Below are 23,173 nucleotides of genomic sequence, written 5' to 3' on the forward strand. Positions count from 1 at the left end.
GTATTCTTACATGCTTAGACCGAAAACCCTGCAGGAATAAAGCTTGTTGGTTCATTTAGCTCGCATTTTCTAAGAGCTATATCTAAACCCAACCTAGATCTTAGCCCTTGGGTTGCAGGAGGTCTTTGGTTGATAGAGGCTATATAGTATTTGATTGATAGAAGCTCATGCCCAAATACATGGTCGATTTCACGAATTCTATGGTATTTTCAGCCTATTTCTATAGGAATATCCAAATAGACCCTAATTATGTTCGAATTTAGATTTGATTTTTCCTTGTCAGATTTAAATTAGTTTGGACGAGTATAACCTAATTGATTGTCCAAGAACATCATAAATATATTTCCACAAAGTTAATTTTTCATTGCTTTGATATTGATGGTGCAGCAGCATCTCTAATTGGGCAGATGTGATCAAGAGGAATACACCAGCTGCTACAACCAGGGTTAATGGATATCATTATCCACCTGAGGAAGGATTTCTCTTGCAAGCATTTCAGGCATACATCTCATTCATGCAAGAGGGTAGAGGGCAAGATAATGGACTTCGTCCCAGACGAGCAAGCTGTTTTCCTTCATGTGGATGACAGAGCCAGGGAGATCTATGATAACCTCATCGCTGTGGCGGTGGTAAGCATTGGTCGGATTCGCTGCGGCGGTGGTGAGGATCGGTCGGATCTCCTTTGCTGCCTCAACCCCAAGTGAAGGTATCATATCATCCACCTCAAAACTAATAATCCATCAAATTATCCATCAATCTAATGATTGGTGGGAGTGGCGCAGGAACCAAGAGATGCAGTTAGCTGAAAAGAAGAATCAAGAGAGAATCATCAATGCTGTTCATTTTTATTTTAAGGCCCTCGATTGATTTTGCTTGAGAAGCATTTGGAGCCGAATGCTCTCTGAATCAATCCAGTCCAACTCTGGACAATGAACCAATTAAGTTTCGGTCCATAAACAATATAAAACGGTTGGATTTAATTTAATGGATCATAGCCACTGAGATGACAACTCTTTAGCATGAAAAATCAAGATGGTAAATACTTAGGAAGCACAATAAAGAAACCAAACTTTAGCATTTTTATAAGTATAAATATATTAAGCATTTGCATTGCAAAATATACTTAGAAATCAATTTTATTGTGATTATTGACAACCATATATTTTTGTATGACAAAAGTGGTATTGAAGCTTGTCATGTAATTTGCTGGGATGTGACGAAAAATTACTAATGTAATATATGTTTTTCTATTACATGCAAAATTTGGATGAATCTACTTGAACGTATATAACGATATATACATGAATAGTGTCTTAAAAAAAATCAAGCAGGTTATCGACTGTGTTCACCTTACTAAGTTCGAGCACACTATTCCAACCATAACCAAATCCATGAGGGATGGTTCTTGTATATAGATGCTTCAATTTTCCATTTTTCAAGAAAAAAGAAACTACTTACATACTTCTACAATGGTCACAGTCAGTTATATTCTTAAGTATAAACATCATAATGCAAAGATATTTTCCTATCTGGTTTCTGAAATTGGATGACGGGGCCACGGGTCGAATCAAACCAATAAATATGCCCGCAGTACACACACACACAAAAAAAAAAATCGTTAACTATGTAGAGCAAGAGATTGCACATGAAAACCGATCAGGAACAGGCAATTTCAAAGTAAATAATGTAACCGGAAAAATTAAAGAGGATAAAGTCCCCCATAACAGTGGAGCCAATGCAATATCAAAACACAGAATTAGTGTCCACACTTGGTGTTTAATTGTGACATACAACAAGAATAGCTACACTCTTTGTATCTCAGAAGTAACAAGAATAGCTGTATTCAAAATTGCCAACAAGAGCTTACTCCTGGTCTTAAAAAATTTAAAAGGCAAACAAGAAAAAGGATGAGCAATACAGATGGGCAGGGGATCTGAGTTTTGTGTAGGTTGCAAAAACTTCAAAAGAAGCTCTGTTTTGCAAGTACTGGGATTTTTTTGCGAAATTATATGCAACTTGAGTCCCTCCCAAATATGAAACGCCTCATCCAATCAGAAATTACCAATGCTCTCGTGCGCCAGCTGACTTGTTTGCTGAATTTGAAAAGAAATAGCAAGAATAAGGACCAGACTGTACTAAAACACACTTTAGACCATGATTTGTGAAGAATAAAACAGAAAAAAGAAGATCAAATTTCCATCTATGTATCAAAATTCCAAGGAAAATGGGTAGTAAAATGAATAAATTAGAGTTTTCAAGTATCACAGAAAAAATAAGTAAAAGAAAAAAAAAAAGCCTATACCTTGCATACACAGAATACCAGAGCCACTGGGTACTGTGGCCTATAGAGATCCAATCTCCAGGCAGCTGTGCAGCAGTCTGTTCTCCGCCCAATGGGGCAAATTGCCCAAAATGCTTATACCTTGGATCACAAAACAGATCAGAAGAATGTATCAAATAGGAAAAGAAACAAATTTAGGTAGTTTTATAGCACAATAAAGGAGAAAATGTAGCAATTTTACATTTAGAGAAAAATAACAGGATATACTTTTGACACGGTTGTACATGCACTCACATAGTATGATTGATGATAGTGTCTTTGCTTCTCTCTCTCTCTCTCTCTCTCTGACTGAACTCCAATAAAACTAAACAGAGCACTCTACATTTTAGCACTTGTGAACTTGAGAAGTCTCCAAGACTTCCTTGTTCTTTGTTAATTTTTATACGAAATGTAAATATAGTGGATCCATTCACAGCATGCAAAATTTCTTCACACTATTCCTTCAACTTGCTCAACTCAAATCACTTAAAAGAATATTAGAAGATAGAAAAATTGGTGATAATGGCATCTAAGTCCCCTTTTGTTTCATTAATGATGATAAAACTAAGTTATAAAACCTCTATTTATACTTATGAGATCCATTCTTACACAATCCGGTTCCTCTTGTAGTCACAAGAGGTTACCATTTTCCCAAAATAAACATGACTAATGAAAATAATCATGAAAAAGCTAAAATTTTTTAGGAGGTAGATCTTGATCTTTACATCAAATTTCTAGAACTCCCAATGTTACAAGAGCCCTGAGAAATCCAACATCCTCCTAAAGCCTTAAAAGACCAAATGGTAGGAACAAATGTCTTTCTGTTTGGATGTTTTAACCTCATGATACTAGAAAGCAACCTTTCAAAAATCCACTTGACTTGTTAAGAGTTCATAGAAAAAGGGAAGTAGGCAAGGCTTCATATAGGGAATCACATCATCTTTGAGGTATATCAAAGGAGCAATGGATCAAAAAAGAAAAGAGAGATAAAATGGCAACCTTGTTAATAGAGGAGCTTTGATTTACATTAACTAATCTAAAATAATAAAGTGCCATTAATAATTTCATATATTGGGCATAAATAGAAGGAAAAAAATATGAACTAAAGAATATCCCATGGTTGAAACCAAAATAGTCGAGTGTAGAAAGTGCAAAAGACCAAAAGCAACTATAACAAGAGAGGGTAGAGTTAGTACTGTATAATGCTAAATTAGGAAAAATAAACATAAAGTAACCAAGTTGCACTCCATGAGGAAGGATTTGAGAAAGTTTATATGGCCAAGATGGTTAATGTGTGTTCAAAATTTGTGATATAATGGCTAAAATTCAAGTTGAGAAAAAGAGGAAAAGGGAGAGGACCTTCTCATTTTAAGGACTAGATCAATAAATGTATGTATGTCATACTTTAATGGACACTAAATTTGGTTTCATTTGCCTCAAGCCTTTCCTACACTTCATGAAATTTCCAACACTTCTATATACAAGAATCTTCATGCCATTTTTATTGACTTCAAAGGGCTTCTCAATCATCTTCATTTAGGTGTGCAATTTTTTGATTCAAACACACATTATTCTTCACATTTATGCTTAATAGTTTAGTGCCCACTTCTTTTGCTCAAAGGGAAAAAGGTAAGGCTTCCATTAACCATAGCATTTATCAATCGAAGAATTTGCAAGTTTGGTTTTTCAAATGTTTGATTACTTATTTTGAATATTGGCCTTTTCATTGGAAAACTAAATGAATGGGTTCAAAAACCGGTGCCCTTTCAATTTGCTTATCATTCTTTGCCTTTCTAACTTTCAATAAAATTTCTACTCTTGATCTATTATCCTTGCCTCTTTCATTTCTTCTGCATGCTTATTTTCTTATAACTCTTCAATTTTCTCTTATAATTTTAAAGAATATTCCCTAATATTGTTTGCATTTGCTTTTTTCTCATCCTTTCCATCAAACTCTGCATTCTTAAAGTCACCCACTCCAGTTTCGCCTTCTTCAATGTTTTCTTCCAAAGATTCATCATCATCCAAGATTGCCAACTAATACTCCTATTGTGACGTTCACTCTTGTAACAAGAACAGATTGACTTAAGCTTCTCCTTTAGTTGGTTTGGTGATTCATGAGTTATTTAGTGCTCTCTCTCTCTTTTTACCCGTTGAAATTTCCTTGACATGCAACTTTTTAGCTTCTATGTAACATTCCATAATTTACAATCTGGAAGATAGGACTTTGATCACCAATATTTATTGCTAGGATCAAGATAAATACCAATCACATAGTGGATGCCAGCTAGTGGCTTCCAAGGCATGTACCATGCTGTGCAGGCATGCCAAAGAAATAGATTAAAAGGAAGGATAAAGACCTCTTTAATTGAGTATACTAAAGAAGAAGGTTTAATAAGTGCAACGCTGTCTCATGCTAGGTGCTAGTTCTAGCCCAACACAAGCTAGCTCTTGAAATAACGGTTAGAATATCCTAATTTTCTTCAAAGAACTTTTATTTCTCCATTATCTTTTCTTTACAATTATAATCATTTGTTTCTTTTATCTATTTTATTCACTCAAAATTTCGCAACAATATTGCCTTTGCTTCTCCAAATCAATTTCACCTTCTCCTATGCCAAGAAACTAGTACTCAAAGCCTTCAAAATCTTAAATATATCTCTTTATTATTGTCAATCTTGTAGGACCACCGTATCTCTAAAATCATCTCTTCCTTACCATCAATCTTGTAGGATAATTGTACCTCTAATTCCACTTTGTTGGTACATATATGTATCGATGTATGTATATAGAGGGTAAGCCTTGGTGCAATGGTAAGGTTGTTCCATTGTAACTTGAAGCATGGTTTCAAAACACAAATATAGTCTCTCTGCATGAAAAAGGTAAGGTCGCAAATATCTGACCCTCCCCAAACCTCACAATGGCAAGAGCCTCGTGTGTTAAGCTACCCCTATTTTTTATATATGTATGCATGTATTTATGTATGTATATTGTATGTATATGTATGCATGTATGCATATATGTATGTATGCATGTATAGACATGAAGATATGAGTTGAAGGCAAGAGGACAAGATGAGTGGAGAACAAAGCATTCTAGTATACCTTCATTTTACTCCTTGATATAAAATGGTTATCTACAAGAGTTTATATACTTAGTTACCCTTCATAAACCTTTATACCTTCCATCAACCAAGGTCTGCTGAACTGATCGGAACTGACCGGTTCAGTCTGTATCGTACCGATACCAGCCTCCACCAGTACGGTACAGCCATAAAATTTGGTTCCGACCCTAACGGTTCCTTGCCTGTACCAGTGCGAACCGGTGCGGTTCCCAACCGGTACTCGCGGGGAAGAAGGGAGGAAGAGAGGAGAAGAAAGGAGGAGAGAAGGGAAGAAGACCTCTCTTGCGCTACCGAGCCTTTTTCTTCCTCTCGAGTACCTCACAGGGAAGACCTCCCTCGCTCGCAGGAGAAGGTGGAAAGAGAGGAGGAGAGAGGAAAAGAAGAGAGGAGGAGAGAGGAGAAGAAGAGAGGAGGAGGGAAAAAAAGAAAAGAGAAAAAAAGCGAGAGAGAGGCCACGAGGAGGGCGGGCACGAGTGGGGAAACGCATCCCCGACTCGTGCCCGCACACGTTCCACGCGGTGGAAACCGCGCGTCCACGCGCAGAGAACCATACGCGCGCGGTTTCCCGCATGGGCTCGCTGTGCGGGGCAGTGAGCCCGCACACTACCCCACGTGGGCTTTTGATGCCACAGAGTGGCATTAATGCCACTTTGTAGCATAACGCATCCGCGCATTTTTTTTCTTTTTTTTTCTGAACCGGTTCGGTACCGGTTCCGAACGGTACCGAACCGGTACCAGTCTCCACCGGTACGTCAGTTCAGTCGGTTCCGCATATCTTGTCATCAACTAATTAGAACTTTGAAAAAAATAAGTAACAAAACTCGCATCAACACTAAGAGACACTACCCATAGAAACTTTTCTTCCATTTATGACTAAAACCATGAATGTGTATAGTTAATAGTTTGACAAAAACTTCACTCAATTTAGTTTAGCTTATATTGATAGCAAGATGTTTCATCCTTGACATATCTCAATTTCATCAACAATGAATTGTCAACAAAACATCAATGTAGGGTTACTTGGACTTCTTCTAAATGAATGATCCAATTCTCACATGAAAGAATTTCAAAATACTATAGATCTATAACGCAATTTTCACATGAGTAGAATACATAATACTAGATCTTTCGTATAAATTAGGGTCCACATGAATCTATATCTCAATGATCAACTATATATATATATACACACACACACACAAAGTGATGTTTCATTTATGGATTTAATACTGCCATGTCTTTCTTCAACCAATAATAGATAATTAATACATGATGTAGGATTCATATATCAACCACTGCTATAATAATCCTAAAGAAACACTAAAAACACTTAATTTTCCAAGAACATTAGTATAAACTCAAAGATAGGTGCACGTGGGAACATGCATACATGCACACACATATAGACGTGTGTGTGTGTGTGTCTATGTATATACAAATATCTGGACCAATATAATCAGGTCACTGTTTTCTAAGTACAAAGAATTCCGATACCACAGTTCAAGGGTGACTCCATCATCAGAACATATGCAATAAGCATGAAGCTAATGAATAATAAATATAACAAGTATTTACATGGTGCTAGCCATCTTCCAATCTTGCAGTGACAGATTAAACTTATCATTTGCACACTGCAACGAGTGAAAATTTATGTGTTATAGTTTCATTATTGCCTGATCCAGTACATATAGACTACATTGTACTACAATATTAGATTAGGTGGCATCAAATAAACAAATCAGGGATCTACAACTACCAAAGAATAATAATTAAAATAGATCATACATTGGCCACCCATACTGATTAAAGTTCATCCAACCCAAAAAATAAAAAAGAAAAATGAAACAGAGAGAAAGAAGCATAACCAGAACAGGTACCTGAAGGGGCGAAAGTGATGGCGACCTGATTCTCTCATGCGCAGTGGACCTTCAGGACTCTCTTCACAGTCCTTCATTTTGTTAAAACATTTAGCAAGATAATTGCCTTGTTGTGCAGCAACCTGGTACATGTTAGTGAAGAATATTAAAGATAATGTCCTTGGTTATACAAAACTAGACAAATTATAAAACTTCAATTGTCAGTTACATCACATTTACCTGAGCTGTTGCAGGAAGATTTTTGACTTGTGAATCTACATTTGCAAGAGCTCTTTTGAACTCTTCTATGTCCAGTTCTACAGATTCCTTCTCAACATCACCTTTGGAATCCATAATTAAATCAACAATGTCGCTCATTTGCTTGCTCTTCAAATAGAGTTCCACTTGAGGGTATCTTATGCAAATATCATCTAAAACATCTTGGATTTCTTTCACAGTTAAAGTTCCAGAATTGTCCTTGTCTGCAACCTTAAAGATTGCTGAGATGTCTTCCTGAAAGTACAAAGGCATATTCATAAATCAGATTGGTCATACTGCAATCTTGGTTGACTGCTAATTGATACTCTCATTGTGATGTCTAGTTAAATGCAACGTATAAAACCTGCATGAAGTCTCTGTATTTGCTATCATTTAAGTTATACATTATCACTTGCTATGTGTACCTGTTTGATATTGTCACTAGATGACAATCAAAGGCTACCAAAAGGTTTCATGAAGTTATGCCGGAGATTAAAACTGAACAGGATAAACTCGTTTAAATTGTGAAATGGCAGCTCGACAATCTATGCTTCAAGCTATCAGTCATAGGTGCTGAAGTTGAAAGTCAAAATGGTAAGCAAGGCCAAAGTTATCCTCAATTTACATAACCCATCATGCATTTTCTTCCTGTAGCTATTTCAGTCACATAAACTTTTGTCTATTTAATGAATAGGCAAGGAACCTTCAAGGCAACTGATATAGTAAGGCATTTTACAATGTGGATCAAAATTGCTGTTATTTGAACAATGAGGACAGCTTTCTAACTCAACAACATACAGAACTATGTATTTACCTATGAAAACAGTACTATTTTCATGTTATTGATCCAATTCACATACTATATGTACCTCATAGCCAGCACATTTTAAAGAAACAAGACAAGAGGTCAACAACTAAGTTTCACATACCATGACTTTTCGTTGACTTATGGTGGCACAATCACCAAGTGCATATACACCATTGCATTCATGGACTCTCAGCCACTCATCAGTTGCTAACACACGCCGGTTAACCTGTCCATTTGGGAAATAATTAAATATAAATTAAAGTATCTACAAAATTTTAAGAAATCAAATTTTAGAAAATGGTGACCATAAGCTACAATCAATTAACCTGACCAATTTGTTTCATAAAATCCATTATGACAGGGCGTGTCCCGATACCAGTTGACCAGACAACCATTCCATATGGTACAGACATTTTTTCAGTTGATTTGTGTGTCATTGTGATGTTTTTGTCGGCCACCTCCACAACCCTAAGCCCTGTTTTCACTTCAATACCATCTCTTTGGAACTTCTCTTCCGCAAATTTAGTGATCCTCTTGTCAAACCTGCATGATACAAACATAATGCACATGCAAATTACATAAGGTAGGACAGGGAGGAAAAAGAGAGTTAGAAATAAGAGGCGATATGAAAAATAAATTTTAATGATAAACATGAAGATGAAATAGAATAAATTTAGATAAATGTACTTTTGGTTGCATTTGGATGTTTTTAATTTCAAAAACACAAGCCTGTCTTTTCCCTGATACTTGATTCCTATTGAAGTTGAGATTTTATGAAAGGAAGATCTTAAAAGATTGAAAAATATTTCTCTCTCAAGAAAAAAGGAAAAAAATAAGCTAATAAGGAGAGAAAACTTAAAATTTCTACGCAAATCAAAATTTGCAAGTGGTGGTAGAGCTTTTATGAAATTTCATTGTCAACCAAACTCCTGGTATTATCAAATCAGAATGTACAATTTCCAAAATCATAAAAAACCATAAATTGCCATGACTTTGTACAATATCAAAACATATCCTTAGTATGGAACAGAACTAGATTAAAAATCAATTAGAATAACAATTGTTGTATTATACATCACTGCTTGCCACAAGCCTTTGATGGGCTTATAGATGCTAGCTAATATGAATGCTAATGACAATGAAACCTGCTACTAAACCACAAATAGTGGGATGGAGTTGTGATTTTGCACAATCCAATTTCAAACTCACAAAAATAGTCAAATCAGGGAATCAGATGAGAATTGATATAATAATGAGCGCTGCCTTACATGGTCAAGATATGCTCTCCAGCTTCAATAACAGATATTTTCACCAAGTCTTGAACCATAGGGTATAACTTAAATAAATCTTCAGTAACAAAATCATGCAACTCTGCAGCGAATTCAATACCAGATGGACCACCACCAACAATAACAAAATGAAGAATCCTCTTCCTCTCTTCTGCATCAAGGTTTGGAAGACTGGCCCTCTCAAAACAGTCCATTACACTCCTACGAATTTTCTGAGCGTCCTCTACTTCCTGCATATAGCTACTATGGATTAGACAAAACCTCTCGAGAAGGGCGCAATCGGGCAATCAACAAACATAATAGCCAACTTTTTCTAAAGGCATCATTTTGAATAATATTGAAATATAGTACGCTATACCATACCGAACCGCATGGTACGGAGAGTACTATACCGAACTGTATCATGTTGGTTAGGTACCGGTACACAGTACAGGGGGGTATACCGACACTCAGTAGGGCCCCATACCAGGCGTGCTAACGCAGTGATAGGGTAGCACCAATAATGGGCCCAGTACCGAGATGGCATACCTTGATTGAAACTTGATGCTGAGAAAATTTAAGATACCTATCAAAAAGTTAAGAAACAATTGGGGCACATATGTGGTGAGATTGTTTCTGCATGTATCAGAAACATACAGCAATAATACTATCTGCTATATGAATCTAGTAGCTTGGTGAAAACAACGGTCTCAAGCAAATAAGCTTAAAAATTTGTATCTGCTGTTATTTACAGTAATAATTCCTAGCATGTCTGTTGTCTTTGCAAGTGAATTGTACTGGCATTAAGGACTTCTATTATGATGAGAGTAAGTGTACCTTCAGAAAGTGACAATGTTCCACTACACCAGGGGTGTTAAATGTATTTGCCCTGGCTCCAATTGCTATCACCAGATAGTCATAATCAAGAAGAAATTCACCATTTCCATCCAAATTTGTGCCAATATCAGATCGACAGTGGATTTTTTTGCTTGTTGGATCGATTTTGAAACATTCAGCTTCCCAAAATTTTATTTCTCCTCCCTTCTGCAAAATCATTAATCGGAAAAGAGGCTGAGTACTACTTCACTGACAGGACCAGATTATTTATTAGGAACACACAAACACACATTAGCCTCTGGCAGAGATGGAAACCAAGCAACATAAAACTTAAAACTAAACAAAATATATCCGAACACGAATATGATCAGGATCATGGGGAAAAATCACTACCTTAATAAACTCTCAACATCAGACTCTTTTCATTATTTTTTTTTATCATTATTCTTCAATCATCTTTTATGTGCCAACTTTATCTATGGAGGTAGATCACGTTGTTTTCACAAATATGAAGAAAGATGCTTTATTTAAGATTGATGCAAGCATTAAGGTGGATGCCTACTCTGCCTTGACACGTTGACAGTTTGACATCGTATATGAAGTTACCATTCTTGTCATACTAATTACATTCTTGAACCATAAGCATCATAAGAGTCTGCTATTACTAGCTTCTCAATTTTTCTTTTAAAGGAATACTAGTACAATTATTGAACTAATGGAAAACTTTAACTCATCCTCACATAGAATACTACTCATTTACAAATTAAAATGTAAAGAAATAAAAAGGATTTTTTTAAAAGAAAAAGCACTATAAATGATAACCTATATAATAACAATTCCCTACTTTTCAAAAAGAAAAAGGAAAAAAGGAAAAAGTAACTCAACAGGAATAACATATGCCAATTTGTACCTTTTTTATGATTCTGCGAATCGGCTCAACAATGCTGCGTGGTTCAACTGTTCCACATGTGATGCTAGGTAGCAAAGGGGTAAATGTAAAGTAATTACGAGGTGATACCACTTGTACATCATACAATGAGCTATCTAGATTTTTCAAGAAAGTTGTGCCAGCCCAACCAGTACCAAGAACTACCACCTTTTTCTTGGGTGCTACTCGAGATGATTCAATGGCATGGTCTGATTTTGAGTCAGCATATGCCACAAGACCTCCACCACTGCAAGTTAGGAAGCATAAGCCACACTATAGGACATACTGATAACATCAACAATGTAAATAAGCTTTTAAATTGTTGGAAACTCATATAGATCAGAATATTTCTAACACGAGGATCAAAGTACGCGGTACCGACTGTACCGACGTACCGGTGGGCATCGATACCGGTACGGTGCCGAATCAAACCGAGCCGAACCAGTACTGTACCGATGGGGCTAAAAACCAAAAAAAAATTGGAGCCGGTATGGACCGGTTCGGTACGGGCCGGTACCGAGTCGGTTTGGGTCGGTACGGGCCGGTACGCGTCGGTACCGGTCGGTACGGGCCGGTACGGTTCGGTACCAAAATATGTAGCTGTACCGTACCGGTAGGATCCGGTACCGATATGTACCGGCCGGTACCGACCGGTACGGCAGACCATGACGAGGATAAAAAATGACTCAGAATAATACAAGCCATATGTGCATTCATTACATATGCATATCCATACACATTCACATATACATACATATGTATGTATGCATTTATTATCTATGTAATATACGTACATTTTAGCTGTAAATGAGGAACAGTGACAAGAAAATATGTCAGCAGATCATTTTGCTCCAACTGCCAGTTATTTTTGTGACAGGTTGGTTAACCGGCTTAGCCATTCACACATCAATGTTAAAAACAATAAATTATTTAAATGCCCACTCTTGCTAAACTACAATCGGATCCTCACTGCTTACAGACTTTTCCTTCGGCACTTCTTTCTTTCCTTGAACCTCCCATGCGTTCAGAACATATGGTCAAGAACTGGCAGATTACCAGTAATACGGGTCAGCTAACAAGTGGTACCAGGTATAGGAATCGAGCTTGTTTAATTTAAAACAATATTAAAACTACTCTTAACTAATGTGACCCTGCAAGAGCGTGAAGAAAAGAAAAATCATTCCCCGTTTCCCCAATCCAATTGTTACATACAATAAGGGGCACTTGTAAACCTTCACCCTAATCCAGGAGTTCTTTGTAACCAATTAGAAGTTAGGGAATTTAAAATCAGGCCAAATTTGCAAACCATACAACTTTTAATATTTTTCTTGTAAATCAACTAAATGATAATAGCAATAATGGAGCAAGAAGTGAAGCTCACCAAATAGGTGACTGATCAACAATATTATTTTTTCTTTTTATTTTCCCTGAAAACAGGTTTGATGTTGGCTCTCAGAATGGATCATATAATTTATATTTGAGAAAGAAAGAAAGAAATGGTACATAAAATCATAATAGAAAACATGGGAGTTTCTAAGTTTGAACAATAGTTTTTCCCCCTCCTCTTAGTTCCTATTGATATAAGCTTTGGTGTAGCTTACTGGAATGGATCATGGTTGACAGTATTGATTTCGGTATTGAAACTAGTACCATGCTAGTACACCCCATGCACTGAGTATTAGTTTGCTACTAGTATGGCATACCCTATATCAGGTGATACAGTCTGGTATAGCAAACCATGAAATGGAATTTTTTTTGCCCGAGAGAAGGAAAAGATAATATGTATGATCCTTCTAGACTTCTAGTACTAGAAGACATGTAAGATTTTTAAAATATGCATAGAAAATATATTAAGGGTGGCACTACTTAACAATTTAACATGTTTAACTTGTTTCGACCTGTTGTAGATTGGAGGTTGCATGTTTAATAATATGGTTAGGTTTGGGTCTAGATTTTTGACCCGTTTAATGAACAGGTCTAGTTCGGGTTGATAGATTTTTGATTTATCTTGTATTCGATATGACCCGTATCTAGTCCAACCCAATGCAACTCATATGATCCAACCGAACCCGATTGCCACCACTAGAATGTATAATAGGGATCGCAACGAATCAAATATGAGTTGAGTAGGCCATTACACATTACCCGCTACATACTTGCCTCGGGACGAGGTGGGGCGGGTTAGAGAATTTCGGCCAGACAAACTAAAAACAATCATTTTTTCCTATATATCACTTTTTTTTTTACCTCGGGAGGAATTTGTGAAGAGTTATATATATCCGAGTCAGGTTTGGGGTAGGTTTTATCATTACCCATACCCTCCCCAGATCTGTTGCGAGTCGGATAAAGCCCGCCCCATTAGGGTTGAGTAGGGTCGATACCCCATAGGGCAGAGAAAATTGATGCCCCTGATATATACATCGTGGAAGAGAAAATATGAAACAGAAAGTAAAAAAGATGAAAGAATCTATGGGATCTTAAATAGTATAATTCATAACTAGTAGAAGAAAAGACAATCCAGCTCTCATTTAATTATCAAAAGGCATCGAAAATCAAGGAATGCGGAACCAGCCCGTTCAGCACGTACCAGTCTGTACTGGCCCGAACCGGCCAACTGTACCAACCCGTACTGGTTTGTACCAGTTCTAAATTTTTTTTGGACTTTTGGATGCATGAACCAGGACAAATCAGTGGTATCGATTCAGTACCGGTTTGGTATCGGTCCGAACCGGTACGGATGAAAACCGGTACATCTATTGGTACCTGTTCAGCGATCCTTGAAAACTATAAATGCATTTTTAAATATATCACCATGTGATTGGGTTAAGAAACTAGTTCAGACACTTGAGTTTTCTTTTGGACATAAAATTAATCAATCAGATGGAAAGTTACAATCTAACTGTATGTACTGTGTCAGAGCTCAATATCCAGCTAGTGAGGTTATATATAGCTTGGATGCAGAAGAAATCACGACTACTAGATCTCATCCAATGGCCCGTGTGAAAGGAATATTCAACTAAGAATTCCTTATAGTACTGATGTGCAATAGAGGCAACCGTTTAAACGTGCAAGCTTTGTATTAAAGGCACCCAATCAACATGAGCCAGCCACAGCATTTTCAGTTTTCAATACGAACAACTATCAATAACTGAATGCATAAAGTAATTGCTTCAAGTGTTACAAGTCAATGATAATATGAGATTGAAAAAGAAACAAAGCATCTATCTCCTCATCTCTTGCCATACATCATCTGTTTTTTTTTTTCTTTTGTTCATTTCGTAGACATCTGCAACCGCCAAGTTATAGCCATGGCTGCATCCTAGTGATGAATTAACTATTAGCTGTCTTCAAAGGAAAAAATAGAAACCCTTGACTAGTAAATGGATGTCCATTTATGATGGGTATTTTTGAGTAAAGACTAGATCTCATCCAACAAAGAAAAAGGATCCCCAACATCTGGAGATCCAGAACCAGAACAAGTGCAAGTAAGACAAGATCACGGAAAAGACAAGTTTCTTGTACCAGCAATCCAGGAAACGAAAATACAAAGCTCTTTATAGATCTGAAGCAAAATGAAACCAGTTTCCAGCTAAATTCCATCACATAATACATTAAAGAGCGGATTTTGAAACGGAATGGCAGCTTAAACTAGATCAAAACGCAGAATTAAAGAGGAGAAGACCTGGCGGCCAAGATGACTACGAGCTTGGAGAAGGTAGGGCGATGGTGGAAGGCGCGGGAGGCGCCGTCAAAGAAGAAGGCCGAGAACCTCATGCCGAGAACCAAGAGAGAGAGAGATCAGAGAGAGAAGGGTGGACTGCTAGAAGAGAGAGAACTTTAGGTCTCTGGTCTTCGTTTCCTCTTCGTTTTCTTCTTAGAAGACGTACAGACACGTGGCCTTACAAGAGGCCGCGGCAGAAGATTAACTGTCCCGGTTAATTTTCCTTTTCTTCTTTAATTTTAGATATTTAAAATATTTTTTGTTAATTAAAGTTATTTTATTTATACAACAATATAGCGAATGTAAATTCGCTTGGGATGAAACAATTTTTTTTTATTAATTTGAAGTTTATAAATTATATTTATTTTAGAGAAAAATAGAGAGAAGCTTATCTACAATATAACTATTCAGTCATTTGTTTTTTTTCTTTTATTTATTTTTTTAGATGTTTCTTTGAAGCTATAGAATATATGGTAAATAATTAAATATTTTGGGAAAAAAAAAAGGAAGAAAAAGACAAGGTGCATGACTGGATCAATTAATGGGGAGGCTTGTTTGACTGGCCGACCAAGAAAGGCATCGCGATTGTTCCCGTTTTCTGTGAGGCGGGGAAGGATTCCTTTCTTTGTGGATGGGAGGAAGGCGACGGGCAGAGCCGCAGAGGCAGGCTTGTCTTCAACGGTTTAAGAAAAATAAAAAATAAAAAGACGCGGACAGGCGGCGGACAGGCGGCGGACGCTTGCGTGTCCGCTGTTCTCATCCGCTATGGCTTCGCTAATGCTACGAGAGGGAGCAGATCTATAAACCCCCCGGATAAAACATTATTGTGATCGGATATATTACTGGGATTCCTATGCGGGTGCTGATAGTGTATCGAAATATTAAACATGATATACCATGCCAAATTAAATGGAATCAAACGATATGGAGCATAGTATACCGATTCGGTACTGATATACGATATATAAGATGTACCAACGTTTGATAGGTAAATCAGCTTCCATACCAAATGTACGGATATAATGATTGTGAGTTTGTTTTAGACCGCCCTACTGCAGGAAAGGCCTCAAAGACAAAACTGCAGGAAAGTTACAAGCACCGAGTTAATATATCTTGGTATTGAGATATTCCATCCGTAGATATATTGTAACTAATGCGAGTGATTGTATTTATTTCTGATCCCTGTTCTATAAATTTATCCTTCCTTTGAGGCAGCAGCACATTTGCTCTAAAAGAGCAAACAATAATATACGTAATCTATAATATTATCTAAAAATAGATATAAACTTATCATATCTTAGCCCAAAATGCATGTGGTTAATTTATTCATCAAATACTCCTCCTTCAATAAATAGAATCAGGCTAAGATATAATTTTAATGCTTGTTTCAGCTACTACAAATTTTTGCTATATTCTTCTATATTAATATTTAATATATCAAAGTTTAATAATTTAGTTAATTAAATTTGATTTGCTGAGAGCTTAGTCTTCGCTGGTGGTTGGTACCTTCATGAGTTCATGTCTTTGCCAGCCTGGTACCCTCATCTCTTTGCCAACCAATCCGCTGTTTAATTAGCTTTCCTTTAGAAGTGTACCACCTTTACATTAGCAATAGCCAATATCAATGATTATATCCTCCAAGAGATGCTCTTACCTTATGGCAAGAAAGCAGTCACACCAATTGCAAGAAATCCCACACACCCTTCACCCTTTACCCTTTTTTTTTGTTAGAAACACAATGTCTTTTCAATTTATATAAGTTTTGGAGAAGAAAACATCCTAGAAAATTGGGTAAATAGCAAGGACAAAATAGAGATTTTGCCTGGAAAAGAAAACCACCGCCAGAACCTAATAAATGAGACATGTATCTTTAAACCTGAGGAAATTACGGCCACTTTCTCTTATAAGTTTTATTTAACTTGGGTGCTTCCGAGTCTATCTTGTTCTCCCCTTGCACCCTTCCAAATCTTCCCAGTTTAGAAAGGATGTCTGTTCCTTCCAGTTTTCGTTGCCCTCGTTTCTTTCCCCTCCTTGTTAAAGCATAACATTAAGGTAGGAACAAAATTTTTGTTTACGTCAACCATGACACATGCATAACCTAATTATTTTAAAAGCTGGAACTTAGAATAAGAGGAACTAGTCGGCTCACTTAATTAGCTTACTTTAGACTTTAGTTCCGTCTATATATTATAAAATAGAGAATCAATTTTAATTCATTTCCTCTTTTTGGCCTCATTAAGTGTCTAAACTTTGTTTGAGTCTACCCTTGAAAGCTTCAATTTAGGAGGTGAGTAGAGCTTCAATTTAAATGCTAAGTATTGACCTGAAGGATGGATTTTGATGATACAAAATAGTTGAGTTAAAAATTGACTAATCTATTTGCTTTGATAATTTCAGAAAGTAAAGAAAAAAATCTTTAGCTGCTCTTATTGCTGACTGGTGACTGATGCATCTTCACAAGCCAACTCTAACAGATCACATGTCGACCTCATAACAATCTCAGAAGATAAATCCACTAGAGCTAGGAAAAAAAAAGCAGAAAGAGAAAGCTTCAAAGAAAATATCAAGTGCTTTCATTGCGAGATGATCGATTAGAGAGTTGGTGAAGTACCTTCAAGAGTTTTTAAAGTCAATGAACATAGTCTAGCTCTATTTACTATTGTGTTTATTATTTTCGAGCTATATTCATTGTAACGGCATTTACTTTTTTTCTATTCTTTGCTGTAACAAATTTAAAGAATTTAAACTTAAAGAAAAGTCCATTTAAATCGAAAATTGAATTATGCTGAGTCTAGAATAGGCTCGGAAAAAATTTTAGTTAATTGCCTGAAAAATCAACTAAACTGATTATGAACTCGAAAAACAATCAATTAAAATTTGGAGTAATTAATTTAAGAAAATCAACTAGATTTGGTTATGAACCAAAAAACAACTAAACTGTAATCTAGATTATAGATTATAATGAAATTCCAAAGAAGAAAGTCTTGAGGAATGGATATAGATTCAAGATTCGCATCAAACCAATTTAAATTTCTTATATTTGCCTTGTTTGTTTTTCTTACTTTAATTCCTTTCATACTTTGATATCAACATTCACCTATGAAGCATTTAATTTTGCTTATTACTACCTAAAATTTTTGAAAATTTCAATTTAGCCCCCCTCACCTTTTGCGTACCTCTCTTGCTGAAAGACAATTCATAAACAGACCTCCTCTCTTTATTTGCACAAAATATACTTTTTTGAAAAGCATACATGTGCATTTTTATTCAAATTGTTGACTATGACATATGTAAGTCCCACCTCACATGTATCCATCTAAAGGGAACGACGGCGACACAGGAGATGGAAGCCTATAGCCTAGTGCAGGGGACGACCTCGATCTCACACCTATTATTAGCAGATGATTGTATGCTATTGGCTCGTGTGACGAGGAGGTTGACACTAGCCATCAAAAGGATGGGGGTATACTGCTGGATATCTGATCCGCAGGTCAACTTGTTCAAGTTAACTATCTGCTTTAGCCCGAAGACTGAGCCTGAGATGAAGGCGTCTATCGTGAGCATCCTCAGGATTGGTGAGTAGGAGGGGACCATCAAGTACCTCGAGGTTCCGATCACGGGACACCGACTGCGCAAGGAGGAGTGTATGAATATGGAGTAGAGCATCAAACATAAACTGAAGTGAGTGCGCTATCGATGATGGGCAAAGTTACCTTGGTTAGATCCATCCTGAGTTCCAATCTTATCTACTTGCTTTCTAATACAATGGTCTCACTTACAACTCTACAAGGTTTGAAAAGGCTATTCAAAAATTTCATCTGGGGTGACAGAGGAGGTGTCCACCTTATGATTTGGAAAACCATCTATCAACTGACAAGCCAAGATGGTTTGGGTGTTCATTCTCTGATCGAGCGCAGAAAGATACTATCGATCAGGCTAGCAGCCAAATTTATTCTAGAACCGACATATTTATGAAGCACCCTATTGAGGGCAAAGTATGGTGACCTAGCAGCTCAGGACACCATGCGCATAGAGATATTACCAAAGACTAGATGGGAGATCAAGGATGGCTAGAATATCAAAATTTTGAAGAATAGGTAGTCAATTGAGGGCACACTGACGGATTTGCCTACCAGATCACATATGGTTGGAGGGTCAAAAGGTATGCAAGCTAATCATCAGAGGAGAGTGGAGGTGGGACATAGATTACATTGGGCGCATGTTCAATGAGCCCATCTCAAATAGGGCGACAGCTAACAAGAGAGTATGAATGATAAGTGGAGATGTAGTAGGGTGCGAACCTTATTGAATGCTTTGGATCCTTTTATATAGCCCTTATTGTTTTCTCCATTTGCCTTCTAGCTTGGTCTCAAATATCTTTATGAGTACTCCAACCTTAAAGAGATCCACATTGATTCATATTCAATTTTCATACTGGTGTGAAACAAGAAGGTGCACCAATTAAAAGAGGAGTGTATTCTATCAAAACTCATGTTATACCAGAAGAAACCTATGATAATTAGAAAGATCACAAACATTCAAGCTTCTATGTGTAATCAGGCCATCCCACAAGCTATTATTTTTACAAATATTTCTTATAGTTGCCCACAACTGCTTCACCACCTCTCCCAAAGTACAAACAACAACATAACCATCCAGGCATGTCCCAATCATTTGAAGACACAAAAGTATAAGATGCACCTGAAAATCTATCCCAAGCTCTCCGACTTCAGAGATGTAAAGAGCCTTCATATCATCACCATATTTCCTCTTCTGCTTAATGCTGATGGTAGTGAATCGGATACACAATTCATGCATGCATGTATATTATCACTCTAATACAACCAAAACACTTGAATTACTGTACTTAGTTTAAAGTTACAAATCATTGACACTATTAATATCTCCACAAACTATTAATAAATCTTGAATATATTTTATTCAGACATTCTAACCTTCAGGCTTCAGAGCATGGTAAACTACCAAGAATTGAAAGAAATAACACTAGATGCCACAGATTGAGAAATGAAAGATGACTAAGAACATACAAGGATATGGACAATCTAATTACCCCAACAAAACACATAAAACACACTTTAGGTATAAATTGATAGACATTTAGACATACACATTTGTATAAAACACAACCCTGACAATAACTAACATATAAGAACATGGGAAAATGTACAATGTTGTGCTGTTATTTAACTCCAATCTCATTTGATGAGAGACGAAGCTGATGACAACACTCAATTTCTGAGTTCTTCAGCCTACATGCCAGTTGGGAGCGCTAGCATGAGGATAGTTGAACTCAAGTACTTGGAGACACAAGTAATGTAAGTCGGGTGACATAATCCAGAGGAACAATCACATGCAGTGATTATCATAGCAAAGCCAAAAAACAGAGGGAAAAAGATAAAGATTAAAAACAAAAGCGAGAGCAGCAAGAAAACTTGGGCCATCCTTGTCGCACAACTTGTGGCTGAGCAGCGCCAAACATCCACGGATTGGTGCAGATCTGAGCCTGAAACAATCACAGGCTCCACCAGAATGTACAGATAGCCTACAAATGGAATATGGAACTCTTCATGTTCAACCCCAAACTGGAGAGGATCCAAACTCATTTAGTTAAGGACTGCAAAAAATACTCTCTGTTGTCTTCCACCACATCATTTGTTTGAAATGGCATCCATGATTTGTTTAAAAAGCAAAGAAAGGTTGAAGTTTTGATTCATCAGTGGGATTTTAACAACTGCAAAAGAGTGGAGAAGGTGGTCTTCTTATTTACAAAGTATATTCACCCTTGATCAACAGGCAGACAGACATATACCATGTCACAGTAAGGATAGCTAGGAAGTACCATCTACCGTACAATTAAATTTTTAATAGTGAAAAGTAAATCAAACGGAATCCAAAGAGTAAACATTTTAAACTCAGAGCCTCAGAAGTATCTGACTAATGTCATGTAAAATGCTGCTTCCCCAAGTAGGTTCTCCCTGCAAGCAGGGACTTGGTTTCACAACACATCGATTTTGCAGACAAATCATCACTAGCTGTGGCAAAAGAATTCAAAAAATTATTTCTAGATATTAAGAACAAGTAACCAAAAGTGAGCTCCGTAATTTTTTTTCAAAAAATTTCATTGCTAATTCACAGTACTATGTGATAAATCGCAGAGCTGTAAGATGAGAAAGGTTAAAAATTTTGTATTTCACAAATATAGCTTAGTTACTAATTCACACTACCATGTGATAACATGCAGAGCTGTGACATGAGAAAGGTTAAAAATTTTGTATTTCACAAAAATTGCTTAGTACTTAAGGACTAAACATTTATGTCCAAAATATATACTTTGTGTAAAATAATGTAAGTTTAACAAACTATTAAAGTTCAGAAGATAATATTTAAACAAATAGGATAAATATGTATTTAAAAACACCCAGAATGTAGTTGCTAGTTGGCAGTATCTCATACATATGAAGGCAACCTTGTGATCAGTACCAAACTAATGCCTCAAAGAAGTCCCTTCATATCATTTGAATGTTACAGCACCAAGTAGGTTCTCCCTGTGAAACAGGGACTTGGAGCTAGCGACACCTCATAAACTCGGAGATATCATCACAGGCAGAAAAGAAAGAAACAACCGTGTTAGTTGTCAGACACTGTCAAAATAAATTCAAACAAAGAAGAGAAAAAGATCGATGAAATATAGATAAAAATAGAAAATTCAGTGTTAACTTGTGCACATAGGAAGGCTCAGTTTTCATCAGCTTCCTCTATCATGAATTTTCTGAAGCAGAACTGGCATTTTGAAGCTGAATAGATTCTCATCACAGCCAAATATCTCACTGAATCCATCATAAGAGGAACAGGAAAACATCTAATCATGCAAGCATTTCAAAACTAAATATAAAAGAAGGATAAACAAGCCCTAAATGTTAGGACTATTAATTTCTAATATTGGCTCATATCAAGAAATTCAACCATTTTTTCTAACCATATGCTTCATGTATAATTATCAGAAGCGCGGGTAGATTATAATCATCGCCAACAAAACAATAAGTAATTAACAATACAACATTCAATAGGAAAAATAGATTCAATCTGAATTGTTTTGCTTGTATCCTAAGAGGATAACATTTTATTACTAATACACTTTGATATTAAGCAAAACTACAGAGAACAATTAAAAATCCACTGAAAACTTCAATTTTAATCTCTTCATGTCCCAAAAATATGATTTTGATGAAAACAATCACCCAGATTTCAAAGCTGTTAGGAGGCATATTTTTTGGCGAGAGATTTTAGAGGCAATACCATGGAAGAAGAGTGAGCCCCTACGTTGAACCCGCCTTGTTTGGGCAACAAATCTCAAAAGCTAAAGGTGTGCAAAGGCAAAAGATGACAAATAGATAGAAGAAAACATGATTAAAAAAACTGAAGTCTAGCCGTTACTTTGACACAGATCAGTCGTTGGAATTCGTGAACAGATCTGCAACACAGAACGGCGAATAAATCTAGCACGAGCAATGGGGCTTCCATCGTCATGGAAATTCTCAGAAAAGCCCGGGGTGCAACGTGCGAGATTTCCACTAAAATTAAAACCCAAAAACCTCTCAAATCCAAAAATTAGATATTAGTTCCTCTACAAATCCAATGCCTCCGAGGTGAAACAAGATCAAATATCGACAATTTTCTAGAATCAAAAACCAAGAATTGAAAATTTCGCTCTTTCAGTGCATTAGGGTTTAGTTTCGCGCATTACGGAAGGGGAGAAAAGATCCAAGAGGCATTACCATAAAACAAAGTGTTACCATGGGATCCAGCGAAGGTATGGCGGCACCTTTTGACCGCCATCAACACCGCTGATGGAACCCTAAGCCACGCAAAACCCTAGCCAAGATCGTAGACGAATAGGGCCAACACCCCTTCGACCCTATTTATAAAAGAGTTGAAGAAACCCTAACCCTAGAAACGCCGCATAATTCCATATCGCCCCAGGGGACCAGCGGAAGGATCCAACGGCTGGCATTGTCTTACGGAGGAGATCAGG

General features: G+C 36.7%; 1 protein-coding gene, 1 long non-coding RNA gene and 6 other non-coding genes across 10 annotated transcripts; all 8 read right to left on the reverse strand.

Moving 5' to 3' along the window:
• Positions 1 to 365: 365 nt before the first annotated feature.
• Positions 366 to 15,264, reverse strand: LOC103717308 (external alternative NAD(P)H-ubiquinone oxidoreductase B2, mitochondrial). 2 transcript variants are annotated; one of them, XM_008805634.4, is made up of 10 exons: positions 15,082 to 15,264; positions 11,382 to 11,646; positions 10,472 to 10,678; positions 9,635 to 9,885; positions 8,693 to 8,909; positions 8,488 to 8,592; positions 7,541 to 7,813; positions 7,322 to 7,443; positions 2,303 to 2,422; positions 366 to 802 (listed from the first exon to the last, which is right to left on the reverse strand). In XM_008805634.4, exons 1-10 carry the CDS (start codon positions 15,171 to 15,173, stop codon positions 799 to 801), a joined length of 1,656 nt encoding a protein of 551 aa, XP_008803856.1. In that variant the 5' UTR covers positions 15,174 to 15,264; the 3' UTR covers positions 366 to 798. The 2 variants fall into 2 exon arrangements, with proteins under 2 accessions (XP_008803856.1, XP_008803854.1); XM_008805632.4 differs by lacking the exon at positions 366 to 802 and adding an exon at positions 1,688 to 2,093.
• A 4,353-nt stretch (positions 15,265 to 19,617) lies between these two features.
• LOC103717307 lies at positions 19,618 to 23,124 on the reverse strand. Of its 2 annotated transcripts, none has more exons than XR_605657.4 (2): positions 22,917 to 23,076; positions 19,618 to 21,968 (listed from the first exon to the last, which is right to left on the reverse strand). It is a non-coding gene; the product is annotated as an uncharacterized LOC103717307 (long non-coding RNA). The 2 variants fall into 2 exon arrangements; XR_005507120.1 differs by having other exon boundaries at positions 19,921 to 21,968; positions 22,935 to 23,124.
• On the reverse strand, positions 20,308 to 20,410 carry LOC113463399. Its single transcript, XR_003387551.1, has one exon. It is a non-coding gene; the product is annotated as a small nucleolar RNA snoR97 (small nucleolar RNA).
• On the reverse strand, positions 21,059 to 21,174 carry LOC113463398. Its single transcript, XR_003387550.1, has one exon. It is a non-coding gene; the product is annotated as a small nucleolar RNA Z278 (small nucleolar RNA).
• On the reverse strand, positions 21,631 to 21,746 carry LOC113463397. Its single transcript, XR_003387549.1, has one exon. It is a non-coding gene; the product is annotated as a small nucleolar RNA Z278 (small nucleolar RNA).
• Positions 21,870 to 21,962, reverse strand: LOC113463395. Its single transcript, XR_003387547.2, has one exon. It is a non-coding gene; the product is annotated as a small nucleolar RNA Z223 (small nucleolar RNA).
• On the reverse strand, positions 22,082 to 22,170 carry LOC113463400. Its single transcript, XR_003387552.1, has one exon. It is a non-coding gene; the product is annotated as a small nucleolar RNA U36a (small nucleolar RNA).
• LOC113463396 lies at positions 22,561 to 22,704 on the reverse strand. The gene has a single exon (XR_003387548.1). It is a non-coding gene; the product is annotated as a small nucleolar RNA snoR134 (small nucleolar RNA).
• Positions 23,125 to 23,173: the final 49 nt, after the last annotated feature.

This window comes from Phoenix dactylifera, unplaced genomic scaffold, assembly GCF_009389715.1.
Source record: "Phoenix dactylifera cultivar Barhee BC4 unplaced genomic scaffold, palm_55x_up_171113_PBpolish2nd_filt_p 000092F, whole genome shotgun sequence".
Classification (NCBI taxonomy): Eukaryota; Viridiplantae; Streptophyta; class Magnoliopsida; order Arecales; family Arecaceae; genus Phoenix; species Phoenix dactylifera.